A 16,907-nucleotide genomic window follows, 5' to 3' on the forward strand; every position below is an offset into this window, starting at 1 on the left:
TGGATAAGATTTGGTTCTCAGAAGTGAGCAAAAAAATAATCTCTATGTATTGGCCCTAAAAATATACCTATTCTTGGGTAATATTTCTCTTTTTAGTAGGATATAATTGTCTGTTACCGTGACATTCTAAAAACTTTGAGCCATAAAACTGTCAAAATGCATGTTTATGGCAAAACCAATAATTCTTTTTCTTTACGTTTGCACATCGAGATCTTTACAATTGCTGCTTTTGAATTAAGAGTGAGATGGATTCTGTAATTAGGTTTATAGGCAACTTTGTTTTTAACTGAGCGTTTTCCCACTCTATTTTAGGGAATGTGAAGTATTCTGTAAGAACCATCCTGCCCCATTCTCAAAAGTCATTACTTTCCACAAGAAGGAACCATTTGAACTAGAAGCATTTTATACTAATTTACATGAAGTGCCTTATCCTGATCCAAGAATTGGTAAGAGGACTCAAGAAAAAAATTTTAATAAATTTTTGCTTTTTATAAATATGTTAATATTTGTATCAAGAGAACAAATAAGTCGATATTTCAGCTAAGCAAGCACTGAATTTTTAAAGAAAGATGTTCGTACTTTTTTCTCATTATGCACTTTTTAGTGCTCAGAGTTTATTTCTGCAGTAACAGCAGATTTGAGCATTTTTAATTCATTTTGATTTGTATATTTAAAATGCTCTATCATTGGCCTGAGAGGTTTGGGAAGGATTATTTTTTATGAAAAATCTCTTTCATTGTAAATTGAAATTGTGCTGCCAGACTGATTTTATGTTCTGCTTTTAAACTTATGCTCACTGCCAACAACTAGAATGAGTATCATTGGATTAATATGAAAGGAAGAATAGGAGACTGTAATGTCCATTTTAGCTGTATAATCTTTTTAGAAGATATAAAAGAAAGTGTGATTTTTTTTTTTAACATTTAAAAGAGAAGGAATAATTTTTTTTAAGTTTTAAAATTGTGTATGTGGGGGCCGGCCCCGTGACTGAGTGGTTAAGTTCGCACGCTCCACTTCGGTGGCCCAGGGTTTCGCTGGTTCGCATGCTGAGCGTGGACATGGCACCACTCGTCAGGCCACGCTGAGGTGGCGTCCCACATGCCACAACTAGAAAGACCCACAACTAAAATATGCAGCCATACACTGGGGGGATTTGGGGAGAAAAAGGAAAAAAAAAAGAAGATTGGCAAGAGTTGTTAGCTCAGATGCCAATCTTAAAATAAAAATTGTCTATATGTACTGCTTTTGTTGATAGACTAAAAAGGGGACAGTATAAATATTTCGAGTACATTCTTTAAAGCAGTAGAAATAAATTATTGAAGATGGTATTAGTTTGCTAGGGCTTCTGTAATAAATACCGCAAACCAGGTGACTTAAACAATAGAAATTTATTGTCTCACAGTTCTGGAGACTAGGAGTCCGAAATCAAGGTGTTGGCAGTATTGGTTCCTTCTGAGGGCTGTGAGGGAAGGATCTGTTCCAGGCCGCTCTCCTTGGTTTGTAGATGGCCATCTTCATGTTCACATGACATTCTCCCTGTATGAGTCTCCAAATGAGGACACCAGTCATTGGAAGAGAGCCAATCCTGATGACTTCATTTTAACTTGATTACCTCTGTAAAGACCCCGTCCCCAAATAAGGTCATTTTCTGAGGTACTGGAGAGTAGGACTTCAGCATATGAATTTGTGGAGGACACAGTTCAACCCATAACAAAGGCCAACCAGAATATTACTCAGTTTTTCTGCCTAGTATTCTCTCTCTACTATGGATATCATTATATACTTGAGATTTTTTTTGAAAAATAAAACACTGTAGAGTTCTTAAAATGAAAAATTAGGGGCTGGCCCCGTGACTGAGTGGTTAATTTTGAGTGCTGCGCTTCAGCAGCCTGGGGTTTCACTGGTTCGGATCCGGGGTGCGGACATGGCACCACTCATCAGGCCATGTTGAGATGGCGTCTCACATAGCACAACTAGAAGGACCCACAACTAAAATATACAACTATATACTTGGGGGGCTTTGGGGAGAAAAAACAGGGAAAAAAAAGGAAACAAAAAATCAGGAAAAGACATAAAAAAAAAAAGAAAAATTAATATGACCTTTGTAGATATTAGTGACTGGATAACGTAGCAATTTTGCTATGGGAAAAAAAATCCAGAAATTTTAAAAAATTACTTTATTTATGAATTACCAAGATGATTATGATTTGCAAAGCTTATAGCAAAAAGATAATATCTATTTGATTTTCAAATTCAGAAATTGAATTTTGTTATTTTGGTTTTAGAGTAGCAATACTATAAAATACTTAAAAGTTATATTGGCTTGAGTCAGATTGTCCTTTGTTAAAATTTCTACTTTTCTTTTTCCTAGCATTGATGCTTTGGGGCTGGTTGCTTAACCCGTCTAAGTCTTAATACCAGGTTTATTAAGGTATAAAAAGGGTGATCTGAGGGAAATGCCTGTCCCACAGTAATTAATCTGGGTGTGGTAATAGTTTTATGATTATTTGCCAGCATCTTGAAAGATGATAGTCAAATTATTGAATGACTTAATCTAAGGCCCATGTACTGATCAAAGCTCTTTTTTCTTCAAGGGAGCTTCACTATTCAGAATGTTTTTCCACAGTCTGATGGTGATAGTTCTAAAGTGAAGGTTAAAGTTCGTGTTAACATCCATGGAATCTTCAGCGTGGCTAGTGCTTCAGTAATTGAGAAGCAAAATGTAGAAGGGGATCACAGTGATGTTTCCGTGGAGATGGAAACTTCATTTAAGAATGAAAGCAAAGATGATGTGGTATGTAGAAATTCTGTTTCAAAGTTTCTCCAATAAATAATATATAAAGTATCTTAATCATAACTAGTACTTTAATAGTTGACAATATTAACCTCTGACATTTTGCTCTGATGTTCTGCTGTGGGAATCGGTATAAACGCTTTTATGAAAGCATTGAAGAAAAATTCTATTTTAAATGCTGTACATCTTTTGCAGTGTAACATACTTTTTGGAGGCTTGTACATCTTTCATAGCATTATATGGAACACGTGCATATGTATGGTTGGAGTCATCTTTCCTAAATTCTTTATTTCCATTAAAAACATGTATTGTGGCTAGCTTTTTTGGTTTATAGATAAAACCAATTCAGACTGATAAATTTTGAACTGTACACATAGATATTTTTTGGTTGAAAATACATGCTTAATAAAGAATTTCCTAGGGCTTAGGAGGATATTTGTGGCAGTTCAGCAGATGAATGTGCTGTACGTTCAATAACCTTACAAATTTTTGACGGTTTATTTCTTTATGAAAGGCTTATGTGAGCACAACACTGTTTTTACTCTTGGTGTACCATAGATGAAGGAATCTTAGGAGAACGTGATTATATTCCATTACACAAAATTTTCATCTTTTTATGTATACTATTTATAAATTATCGTTAATGGCATTTGTTAGATTTTTTCCAATTGTAATTGGAGTATGCCCTAGATTTTTCATGTAGTGTATATTAAGAATTGATTTTCTTTTGTTAAATTTCAAGACAATTTCTCCCTTTTGTGAAGGTTGTCTTTTTGTCTGTTTTTATTAATAATTACTGTAACATCTTTTCTTCCAGATCAGAATTTTACCACTACTCTTTAAAAGTATTCTTTTAAATCCCTACCATAGCTGATATAATAGATTTTGTATAAATTGTAGTTTATTTTGTTATCCTTCCTAACAGAAGAGGTGAAGTTGAGTACTCTGTGTAGAAAACATTTGTAAATTGTATTTCTTATTAGTTTTCTGTAGTTTTCTCTTTAATTCTGTATCCAGAAGTTAAAATACTTATGGCTGAAATACCATTATAAAGCAGTCTCTCCCTTCACCCAAAAAAATGTGAACCAATTCAAAGTAGACTCTGGAAGCTAATTGTTTAAGTTTTAGAGGAGAAAAATAGGAGGCTAATAAATTCTTTTTACTCTTCCCTAGCTGCTGACACTTCTAACTCTGGGATAGGTAAAGAAACCCAGACACTTGCCAGCGAACAGCAGCAGGAGTCTTTTGGTTTTTTTGCTTGAGAGTCAACTTATGAAAGTTGATTTTATGGGCCTCCTTTTTCATTGAAAATTAAGATAGCTTTGATTTTTCTGAGAAGTCATAACATAGGTTACCGACTTCTCTTCAATGTAAGGATGTCTCAGAAAATTGGTACTTCTCTTCTGGGTATGTATTAATATCGGGGCATAGTAAGAAGTCATCGCGGCTTTTAGGCTTCATCACCAAACCAAGGATCAAACAGACTATGTGCTATTCATCATATTAATGTACCTTAATTTAACTATTCCCAAATTGTTGACTGTTTGGATTGTTTCTCTTTTAATCTGTTTTTAATTCAAAATATTCGATTCCTTATATGTACCAGACACTGTTCTAGGCACTGAGGATACAGTGGTAAGCAAGATAGAAACGGTCCCCACCCGTCTGTAACTTAACTTCTGGTGGGAAAGGACAGGCAAGAAGCAGCAAGATACTACATAAATATGAAGGAAATTAACAGCAGGGGGATGCATAGTAGAAATTATGTGATAGTGATGAGGAAATCCACCTGTGAGGAAGGAACAGGTAAGCAGCCTGAAAGATGGAAAAGCAGTTTGAGGGTAAGGAGTGGAGTAGGTAGTTGTCCGAGCAGAGTGAATAACGGGTACAAAGGCCCTGAGGCAGGAAGCCCTTTTTTTGTTGTAATAAATGTAAGGATAGCTGATATATAAGATAGAGGAGTGGAGAAGGGGAGAGCGGCAAGAAAAAAATTGAGAAGGTAGATCAAGGGACAAATCAGGTAAAGCCTGATCATGATAATGATTCTGGATTTTATTCTTAAGTGGTTTTTATTTATTCAGCAGTTAACTAAAAGCATCTAGAATGTGTGTTTGGATAGAGCAGTGAACAGAAAGATGGTCTCACCCTCATGGAGTTTAAGATCAATTAGAGAAGCCAGGATCTAGAGGCACTTCCCTTAAGTTCCTCACTATTGATAACATTCCTATGAACTTTCTTAAAATCATTTTAAAAAATTAACAAATTACTCTCAATTGTAAGATGTACAATTTTACACTTTTTTAATTTCTCTGAAATTGGGATGGGTCTTACAAATATCTTATGTTCACTGTTGCTAATGGCAATAATCATGACATAGTTCTCATCATCTATACGTGTGTGAACTTGGTTGTTTTCTTAATGGTGTGACTAGGCACTTGCAACCCCTTGACATTTCAGTCAACAGATTGTTTAAGGACCATTCAAAGAAGGAAATCAAATCCTGGTGGTTGTCTGAAAACAATCTACTGACTCCTTCTGGTAAGATGAAGAAGACACCATCATACAACTTGCAGAATAGATGTCAGTGGCTTATAAAAAAATGTTAGAGACCATACTGGAGCAATTTTTAAACAAATGCTGGGTCACTACTGCTCTTCATGGCATAGAGTGTAGTGTTGTGTAGGAAAATACATTAACAACTGAATTAAGTGATTTAGAAGAGTTGGATTCTGGATGTAAAGAAATTATAGAAACATCTTAATCACTTTATTTGGTTTATTTTTCTTTTAGAGATATAAATATATACACAATAGAAGATCTCTTTCAATAAGTATAAAATAAAAATGCTAACTGATAAGGCATTATGGCCATTTAATGGGCAGTATTTTCTTCTTAGTAGTACATGAAATAATAATGTATTTGTGTCTTCCTGCATTACCCTAGCTTACCACTATATTACTTTTTTTTTTTTATCTCTTCTCAGTCACAGGGTTGGGGAAATTGTAGAGTTGGAAGGGGGGCAGTTGGAGTATCAGAAATAATTGACCTTTTAACTGTAAAGAACACTGGTGTAAATTATCTTCTAACTTGTTTTTCTCTTTGACACAAATAAGCTTTATTCAAGATAGCCTTCTGAGTGTTATATATTTGCTTAACTCTAGATATATTAGAAGATCTAAATCATACTGATTCCTGAATTTCAGGCTTTCTTCCTTTTAGGAGGATGGTTGTGGGTAAGATTAAGACAGACCAGAAAAATCTAATACTTGTGCTTGCCAAGTGGGATGTCCATTTTGGCAGCAAGTTTGTCTTTTATACATTAAAAAAAAAAATCTTAAAAGTTTACATTGTTATAATTCAGAGATATCTACTTCGACAGTTTTGATGTATTTCCTTGAGTATTTTACTACATTTTAAAAATACAACTGAATTTAATATATAAATTTTATAACTTTTTCACTTCATTTTCCCACATTAAGTTCTTTATAAACATTTTTCATGTCAAGTTTAATGTTCTCTTTTTGTAAGTTTGCTTTTGTGAATATGTCTTGAGAACAGTTTTCCAATTCTTGCAATTATTTGGCCACAAGTGAATGAAACAAGGTTTATTCACATAGCATCAAATAGATCTTTTCATTTACCTCTTAATCTATTTATTTGTGGTTATTCTCATTTGAAAAACAACGAGCTTCTCCTTTACTATGTTTACACATTTCATAACAGGCTTGAACTCTTAAGATGCTGTTTTATTTTTTTAAAAAAAAGGCACTATAAATATTATCAATTACATATTTTTTTTCCAGGATAAAATGCAGGTTGACCAAGAAGAAGGAGGTCATCAAAAATGTCATGCTGAACACACCCCAGAAGAGGAAATTGATCACACAGGAACCAAAACAAAGGTTACTTTTACTATTTCTGTTGTTGTGCCTTTTTGAGATTGATATTTTGAGTTAATGTATTTACTTTATAATGCATGCTTTTAATACATGATTTTTTTAATCTTAGTTCTGTGGAAAAGTATAGAAAGCATATAACCGGAAGAAATACATTTTAATAATTTACTCTAGAGGATTTTTTAAAGAATGAACCCTAACAATATAAGTAACATTATCTTTTTGGTAGGAGAAAAGATGTTTTTCAGTAACTTTTTCTCTCATTAAAAGTCATACAGTCTCAGAGAAAATAGGAGATGGGATAAGCCAAATGAAGAAAAGTCAAATTAGCGATAAACTGCATCTCAAAATTGACCACTGTAAGCATTTTGCCACATATCATAAAATATTTTTCTTTGGGCAAAAATAAATTTTTTGAAAGTAAAATTTTAAAGGATAAATGACTCTATTATTGAGAGTCATTACTTTACTAAGACATTCATGCCAATGACCTAGATGAATGTGGCTATAGCTCTAAACTCATCTTCAACAGATTTTTCTAACCTGAACAGAATTTAATCTTTCTTGGTTAGCTGTATAGGTTTTTTTTAGAGGGTATAAAGATTCAGTTTTAAATCATAGGATCTCACGTAATTTAAAACCTGAAACCTATTTTTTCTAAATTTTTAATTTTACTGAATATTTTTTGCTTTTAATTCTTTAACAGCTTCATTGAGAGTTTACATATGATACAATTTGCCCATTTAAGTGTACAATTCAAAGGTTTTTAATATACTCACAGTTTTGCAGCTATTATCACAATTTTGCATTTTCATCACCCCAAAAAGAAGCCCTGTACTCATTAGCAGTAACTCCCTGTTTCCCCCCAACCCTCTCCCTGCCAACTCTAGGCAACCACTAATCTTTCTATCTCTGTAGCTTTGCCTATTCTGGACATTTTATATAAATACAGTCATACAATATATGGTCCTTTGTGACTGGCTTCTTTCACTAAGCATAATGTTTTCAAGGTTCATCTCGGTTGTAGGATGTATCAGTACTTCATTCTTTTTCATGGCTGAATAGTTATTGCATTATATGGATATGTACCACATTTTTTTATCCATTCATCAGCTGATGGACATTTGGGTTGTTTCTACTTTTTAACTATTATGAATAATACTACTGTGAACAATCACGATCAGTTTTGGATGTATATCTTCATTTTAATTGGGCATGTACCTAGGAATGGAATTGCTGGGTCATATGGTATCTCTCTGTTTAACATTTTGAGGAACTGCCCAGCTCTTTTCCAAAAAGACTGCAACATTTTACAGTCTTGCCAACAATGTATGAGGATTCCAGTTTCTCCACATCCTCACCAACTCTTGTTATTTTCTCTTTTTTCTTAATCATAGCCATCCTAGTGTGAGAAGTGGCATCTCTTGTGGTTTTAATTTGCATTTCCAGCTGAATATTTTTTATGTAGGCAGATTCAGTGTACACAGAATATAAAATACTATCAGTATTAAAGTAGTATTTTTAAATAAAGTATAGTACATGGTAATAGTTCTGTTTGATTTTACTCTTGTTTCTTCTTTTTTTTTTTTAAAGATTTTATCTTTTCCTTTTTCTCCCAAAGTCCCCCAGTACATAGTTGTGTATTTTTCGTTGTGGGTCCTTCTAGTTGTGGCATGTGGGACACTGCCTCAGCATGACCTGATGAGTGGTGCCATGTCCACACCCAGGATCCGAACCAGTGAAACCCCGGGCCGCTGAAGTGGAGTGCGCGAACTTAACCACTCAGCCACGGGGCCGGCCCCAAACCCTTGTTTCTTCTGAAATCACTCTCTTAAATCTATTTTTAAGCTAGTTTCTCTTGCATTTCTTTTGCAGTCAGCTTCCTCAGACAAACAAGACCGATTAAACCAGACCATTAAAAAAGGAAAAGTCAAGAGTATTGATCTACCTATCCAGAGTACCCTTTGTAGACAATTGGGCCAAGATATTCTCAACAGCTACATTGAAAATGAGGTATATAGATCTGAATTGATGTTGAAATAGGTGGTAAGGTATTCTGAAATTTTTGTAGAGGTCAATGATCCCCTGAATTGGGAGAACTAGTCTATAATTCCTAAGGAATTATTAAATAGAGCATTGAACTACTTTATTGTGGATGAAATACTGAGCTGTATTAATGTCATTTACAGTGTAGTTTTCATCTTAGCTATATGAAAAACATGGATTGTCTCCACTATAGAGAAAGACCATTCCAAACACTAATGATTCTTACCCCTTTTTATTCTGTCTTTAACAGTAACACCCAGCCAACATCGTATGGGGAAGTATTAGCAGCTCCCCTCTTCTAATGTGTTGTCCTTGAAGATTAAGGCTCTATCAAAATGTTCTCTGACTTCTATTTAATACTTTTGAAAATCTGTCATCATTTGTGAAATTTTCTTTACATGTCTACATGTTTAATTTTATAATCTCTTGAGAAAAAGTTTTGTTTCTTTACCTGTAGTCGTATAAGAAGTACTTTATTTTTTAAATTTATATTTAAGTAGTGGTTCTTAATTTCTGCAGGCTTAGCTGGCATTAAACTTAAGTTTCTTTGATGTGCCCCATATTCTGCTATCTGCTGCATATTATTCTAGGAATTTTCTCAAGAGATTTTGACTTTACAATGCTTGCTCTTTTTAGTACCTATCTATATTACCTATTCACTACTTAGTAAAGGCTTCATTTTATGTGAAGCAAGCATTCCTGGATACCCTGAATAATTCAAAATTTGTGTGTTTTAAGACTAATTTTCCCAAAGGAATTAATTGTGGGAAAGCCCAGCCATGGCAAATTTTGTGTATAAAATAAGATTTTTCTTAAATTTTTAAATGTCTCAGTATTTTAAATTCACAAATGTCAGTGCACTGCTAGTCTTATGTTTAAAATACTATGCTTTTGTTAAAGTGAAAATTTTGTTCTTTATTATGATCTTCAAATTCTTTATTTCTTTCCTACTGATTATAACAACCATAATTTTTACTAACATCTTTAAACACTTTGTTATCTTATTTAATCCTTAAAACAAACCTATGAAGTATAGGTATTATTAGAGATCTGCATTTGCAGATGAAAAAACAGGAACAGGTCAGAGAGTAACCTTTGGATTTGGATCCAGGCAGTCTGTCTCCAAAGCTCAGGATCACAACCACTATTCTGTCTTCCCTCCCAGAGCTAGCATTTATTCAGCAGCAGTTATGTGCCAGGCACTGTACTAAACGTTTTACATGAATGATGTCAATCTTATTAACAGCCCTATGAGACAGATAGAAGTATGCTCTCTATTTTAGGATAAGAAAACTGAAGCTTAGAGAGACTAGGTGACTTTGCTGTGACTCAAAGCTAGGAAATGGGGAACCTGAGATTTGAACCCAAGTATGTACAATGACATAGTCTGTGGAGTTTTTTTTTGTTTTTGTCTTTTGGGGTTTTTTTTTTAATAGCTTTATTGAGATAGAATTCACATGCCATACAAGTCACCCATTTAAAGTGTACACTTCAATGGCTTTTGGTATATTACATTATTAATTTTTTAAGTGTGGTAAAATCTATATAACATAAAATTAGCCATTTTGGCCATTTTTAAGTGTACAACAATTCAGTGGCGTTGATTATGTTGACAGTGTTGTGAAACCAAAACTTTCATCACCTCAATCAGAAAATCTGTAACTGTTAAATAATAACTCATCATTCCTCCCTTCCCCCAATCCCTAGTAAACTCTAATCTACTTTCTGTCTCTATGAATTTGCCTATTCTACATAACTCATATAAATGTAATCATATAATATTTGTCCTTTTGTTTCTGGCTTATTGCACTTAGCATAATGTGTTCAAGGTTCATCCATGTTGTAATATATATCACAACTTCATTCCTTTATATAGTAGAATAATATTCCATTGTGTATGTATGCATTTTATTTATCCATTCATTTGTTAATGGACAGTTGAGTTTTCATCTTTTGGCTTTTGTGAATAATGCTGCAATGAACATTGGCATATGAGTATCTGAGTTCCTGTTTTCAGTTCCTTTGGTTATATAGCTAGGAGTGAAAATGCTGAGTCATATTATATTCCTTCTTTGGCTTTTTGAGAAACCACCAAACTGTTTTCCATAAAGCTGCAGCATTTTACATTCTCAACAGCAACGTTCAGGGATTTCAAATTCTCCACATCTTCACCATCACCTATTTTCCATTTCTTTAGTTATAGTCATCCTAGTAGGTGTGAAGTGGTATTTCATTGTGCTTTTGGTTTGAATTTCCCTAATACGTATTTTTAATGGCAACTAATCTGAAACTTTGTGGACAGGGGAAGATGATAATGCAAGATAAGTTAGAGAAAGAAAGAAATGATGCTAAGAATGCTGTTGAAGAATATGTATATGATTTTAGAGACAAGCTGGGTACTGTCTATGAAAAATTCGTCACTCAAGAAGTAAGTCTAAATTTTTAAATTTTTATTAGAACTAGTTAAATGTTTCCTTGAGAATACTGATACAAATTATGTAAATAAATGTACCAAATGTGTTATTGCTGTCAGTCTCCTTGGGCACCTTTAGGAATGGTTTTTGGTTATTTTTCCAAATTGCAGAAGTAAGTTGAAAAACATCTTTGTGAATAAAAAGGCAGAAAAATCTGGAATTTAATCTTTTATACTTGAAAAAATGTTATCCTTCCTTGATGACTTTTATTTGTAAGGAGAGCATTTTCAATTAATGTCACTTAAATGTATAACTAGGACTTGAATAAACTATCTGCAATGTTGGAAGACACAGAAAATTGGCTTTATGAAGAAGGAGAGGACCAACCTAAACAAATTTATGTGGATAAGCTTCAAGAACTAAAGGTAAATTTTTTGAAGTCTATGTTAGTGTTGAATAGAATATTGTTTTCCTAAAAATACGGTGTGAGAGCACAGTATATGTTTTTAATAAATATGTAAGAAATTACTAAGGCAGATATGTGTAAGAGGAAATTCTACTTTTAAAAGCATTTTGAGAGGTGAGTAATGCTACATGATAATTGGAACCAAACAATGTATAATCACATTTGTCTATCATGATACTCAGATATAAATATTTAGCAGATGACCAGAGTGTTAGTATTATTTTTACACAAGAGATATATTTCTGAAATGTCATTAAGAAGTGATTTTTCAACCTGACCCCCTCTTATCCATTGGAGGAGTCACTCTTCCTCTGCCTCTCTCCCCCTTCACCACTCTGATTTTGAGGAGTAATACACTGCCCTTTTTTATTCTCACATTGCATTGATGGGGACACCTGGCCAGCAAAGAACTTCAAAAATAGCACCCCTGCCCTTGAATTTCTTTTGCAAAGAAATAGGAGGCGTGGTCGCCAGATCCCCTTTTCCTAGGTCAATGGAATGATTTTAAGAAAAGACCACTATTATAACTTTCCTCCTATTTGCTCCCCAACACTCCCCTCACCCTGAAAAAAAATACTTTAAGAGATTAGACGTTCAGATTGGAAGGATGACAGGCTTCTAGTCTTTCCTTCTTAGTGTAGGTCATAGCAATGCTTTATGTGCAGCTTTATTACCTGGGGCTCTTATTGAAATACTGATTATAATTTAATATATTTGAGGTAGGCCCATGATTCTGTATTTTAACAAGCTTCCAAGAGATTCTGATGCTCCTGGTCCCTGAATACGTAGATGCTAAGTGATGATGACATTAATAAGAATTTTGAGAATATGAGAAAAGGCAGCCCTTTAGGACTGAGGGAGAGGGGTGCAAAAGAAGTAACAACTTAAAAGCAAAAGAAGTTAATATCTTCAAAAATTACCTTCATGCCAATAAATTACTTCCAAAGGGAATAATTAGATAGCAACTAGAAAACCTAAGCTTGTGATAGCAAAACTAGGCTTTATCATATTTTATCATCTTACTGGTTTTACTCCCAATCTCCCCTAAGAGAATGTGTATATTTTGGGCCGTAGGAACCACCAGGCAGCTAATAAAGCCAATAGAAATTACTGAAAAGTTCAGCATCTCCCAGAGAGTATTATTTTGCCTCAGATATAACCATAGAAATGAAAGTTATAGAAATTTTCACAGGCTTTACTATTATTTATTAAGATGGCTTTTGGAAATTAAAAATGCAATGTTTGCTCCCCTTTCAAGAATGTTTATCATTAAAAGTGTTATGTAAATAGACTAAATGCACTATGGCATCCTGGAACCGAAAAAGATGAGATCCGAATACAGTCTGGAGTTCGGTGAACAGTAATGCACCAGCGTTGGTTTCTTACTTTTGACAAATGTACCATAGTGGGGTAAGATGCTAACATTAGAGAAAAGCGATGAGAGTTGCTTGGCGCTCTATTATTTCCTTTGTAACTTTTCTGAAAATCTGAAGTTATTCTAAAATAAGCTGATTTTTATTTAAGTATGTAAAGAATTTAAAAGAAAATAGTTATTCATTCTTCTAATGCCTCCCCCTCCTCAAAGTTATAGAAGCTGTTTTAACATTTAGAAACTCCCCATTCCAGGCAGCTGGGGCAAGGGCCAAATTTTTTTTTTTTTAGAAAGTGCTACACTTATAATACAGTACACATCTAATGAATATGATGTACATCCAAAATCTATATAATGTTATATATATATTGATATATATATCTCTCTATATATATCTCTATATAACATTATATATCTGTATATAATGGGGTTATCCATATAATGTTACCACAATAGAAAAAAATATATAAATAATATTCAATGTATATTAAATATCAGGAAATCCTTGTAATCATGTTGCTTATTGAAAGTTAGTTATATGCATTATAAGTATTTGAAACCAAGTTTCAAATACATGAATTCTGCATGCAGTATATTCCTTATGGTTTTCTTATTTCAATAGTTTTGTAAACTTCTAATACCTAACTTTGAAGGAATTGAAGTTTTGACTTTGGGTTTGAGGGGAATCAAGAGGTAATCGTAATAAATGAGAGAAGAGCGTAAGTCATGAATTAAGCATCCCTGTGTAGGATTGAGTAAACAAATAACCACTGGAACTCACTTCACTTCCATTTGGCAAATAAGAGGGGACATCTTTTAAACTGGCCAGCTTTCTTTCCTCTTCATCTGTAAGGGCCCAGTAAAAGTTGTGTTATAAGTTGTTTTCTGTTAATATCCTTTTAAAAACAAATTTATGTTAACAGAAATATGGCCAGCCTATTCAGATGAGATACATGGAACATGAAGAGAGACCAAAAGCTTTAAACGACTTGGGAAAAAAGATCCAACTTGTCATGAAAGTGATAGAAGCATACAGAAACAAGGTATTGAATTCATAACAGCTGATGATGTCGCGTGTGAGTAGTACATGGTGAGCTGAGGTGGGGTAAATGTAAAGGCTCTCAGCTACAAAGTTGTCACAAGTGTTGCTACCAAATTCCAGAGACATTGTGCACCTAACTGAAAACTTATTTTTGTATTGGAGAATTATCAGTAAAGGATGCTGATACATTTTAAATACAGTGCAAGTATGTGGTTTTAATCTTACAAAATTCCCTAAAACCACAACATAAATTAATCCAGCAACCAAATCCATTCTTTTCTTCTTAGAGATTTCATTATTGCTACAGTGAAAAAGAGGTGTTTTTGGACCTTTTTCTCAAAATTTTTTTTTTGCTGAGAAAAATTTGCCCTGAGCTAACGTCTGTGCTAGTCTTCTTCTATTTTGTATATGGGTCACCACCACAGCATGGCTGCCAACGAGCAGTGTAGGTCTGCGCCCAGGAACCGAACCTGGACCACCGGAGCAGGGTGCGCCAAACTTAGCCACTAGGCCAAAGGGCCAGCCCCTCTTGAACTGTTTTTTGATTTCAGGCCTCTTTGAAGCTGTACTCTGCTAGCCTTTGTTTTGTCCCTTGACCTCTTTTCCTTTTGGTGGTTCTTTGTCATCCAGTCCATTAGTCATTTTTAATTCCCTATACTCTTTATTCTTTTATATACATACCCAAATCTATATTACTACACTTAACCTTTCCACTGTTTTTTTTTTTTTAAGATTTTATTTTTTTCTCCCCAAAGCCCCCCAGTACATAGTTGTATATTCTTCGTTGTGGGTCCTTCTAGCTGTGGCACGTGGGACACTGCCTCAGCATGATTTGATGAGCAGTGCCATGTCCGCGCCCAGGATTCGAACCAACGAAACACTGGGCCACCTGCAGTGGAGTGCACGAACTCAACCACTCGGCCATGGGGCCAGCCCCTCTGCCTTTCCACTGTTTTTAAGCCTCAAATATTTAGTTATGTAAATGATATGTCCATTTGGATATAACAGTAAGATTTGACAGAATTAAGCTTATTTTTTTTCCTCTAAACCAGAGGTTAGCAGACTTTTTCTTTAAATGAAGAAGTAATAAATACTTTAGGGTTTGCAGGCCTTATCATCACTATACAACTGTTTAACTGTAATGTAAAAACAACCATGTACAATATGCAAATGAATGGGCATGGCTGTGTTCCAAAATAACTTTATTCAAAAACAGGCAGCACGTTGGATTTGGCCCGCAGGACAAGTTTGCTGACCCCTACTTTAAATAAATATTCAGTATAATTCCCCCAGTTTTTGTCATTGATGTTAAAACTGCATCAATGAGCAAGAGAGGCTAGTACCAGAAAGATTCAGACAGGGTATCTTAATAATAGCTTACAATTATTAAGCACTTAGTGAATTTTAAGCACTTCACATGGATTATCTCACTTTATTGTCACAAGGATATATAAGAAAACTGCAGTACTTAAACAACTTGTCATGGATTACACAGGTAGTAAATGATGGAGTCAGGATTAAAACCCATGCAGTCTGAAGTTAACATACAATGTCTTAACAGTGATACTGGTTTTCACTACACTGTGGAAAGAGGTTACCTATTTTAAAAATAAAAGATCTGTGAATTTTGCAAAATAAGACTGCCATCCAGCCAACCTAAAAGAAGAATCCAGATGCCAGTTGTAAATATGTCTTCCAATGTCAGTGTCCAAATTGTCCATACAGGTACAAACGGAATGTAAGGACAATGGAAAGGTAAGAAGGAACAAACAGACAAATGGAAACACCAGCAATATTTCAAATCTGGCATTGGAGATCCACATAGAATTACTATGGCCCAGTTTTCCCCAGGCTTTAGTAGTCATCTTGAGTGTGCAGGTTTAAGATATTATCCAAAGCAAGGCAAGACTTTACTTATGTTCAAGAATTTTGAGTTTTTATTGTGTGCCAGGCTCTCTTCCAGGTACTTGGAAGCACAGCATCAAATAAAACACTAAACCTGTTTCTAATATGCTTTAGTGTGGAAAGGTAGGCAATAAATAAGTTACTGTAAAGTAGTCACATGGTGATAAAGGATTATGGAAAAAGTAAGGGACTGCCAGACGTGGAGGAGGTTTATCAGAAGGGCAGACTAATAAGATGACATACATGTGAGGGAAGAACTGAAGGAGGTGAGGGCTCAACATGTATGATAACTGTAAGAAGAAACTTCTAAAAAAGGCAATAGCAGTTGCAAAAACCTTGAAGGGAGAACATATTGGAGGAATAGCAAGGAGGCCAAGTGGTTTAAAACAGTGGAAGGGGGGTTAGCAGTTGCCAGATCACAAAGGGCGTACGAGGCCATTAAACAAGTTTGGCTTTTACTCCTGTCCAGTTGATTGGAGGTTTTTGAGTATAGAAGTAATATGATTTGACTTATTTTTTTAAAGGATCTGGAAGCAGAGAGACTAGTTCAGACGTTATTAAAATAATGTAAGCAAGAAATGATGGAGGCTTGAACCTGGATGGTAGAGGGGGAAGAAGTGTTTGGATTTTTGCTGCATGTATTTGAAGGCAGAGCTAATAAGATTTGCTGATAAATTTTCTTTAAATATAACAGAAAGAGGAGTCAAAAATGACTCCAAGGATTTTGGTCTGGAAGGACAAAGTTGCCATTTACTGAGATGGGGAAACTGGGAAGAGTCAGGGTGCCAGGGGGCAGTAATTGAGAGTTTGAAACAGGTAGTCATTTCAAACTTTACAAATAGAAATTCAAGTTGCAAGTTGGATATAGAGCTGAGAGTTCAAGGAAGAGATTCAGGTTAGAGATTTTTTTAAATCATGTATATGGAGGGATGAATGGAGAGGAACTTAAGAAATGATCCATGAAGTAGGAAG

At 34.5% G+C, this 16,907-nt stretch overlaps 1 protein-coding gene across 1 annotated transcript in view; it reads left to right on the top strand.

Annotated features, from left to right (window-relative positions):
- The window catches only part of HSPA4L (heat shock protein family A (Hsp70) member 4 like), a 59,620-nt gene that overhangs the window by 34,322 nt on the left and 8,391 nt on the right, over window positions 1-16,907 (top strand). Inside the window, exons 12-18 of the mRNA XM_046657461.1 lie at window positions 313-446; window positions 2,595-2,794; window positions 6,598-6,696; window positions 8,566-8,703; window positions 11,039-11,164; window positions 11,468-11,575; window positions 13,912-14,031. Coding sequence (XP_046513417.1) covers window positions 313-446; window positions 2,595-2,794; window positions 6,598-6,696; window positions 8,566-8,703; window positions 11,039-11,164; window positions 11,468-11,575; window positions 13,912-14,031 — 925 coding nt within the window. The remainder of the gene's footprint in view (window positions 1-312; window positions 447-2,594; window positions 2,795-6,597; window positions 6,697-8,565; window positions 8,704-11,038; window positions 11,165-11,467; window positions 11,576-13,911; window positions 14,032-16,907) is intronic.

This window comes from Equus quagga, chromosome 3 (assembly GCF_021613505.1).
Source record: "Equus quagga isolate Etosha38 chromosome 3, UCLA_HA_Equagga_1.0, whole genome shotgun sequence".
NCBI lineage: Eukaryota > Metazoa > Chordata > Mammalia > Perissodactyla > Equidae > Equus > Equus quagga.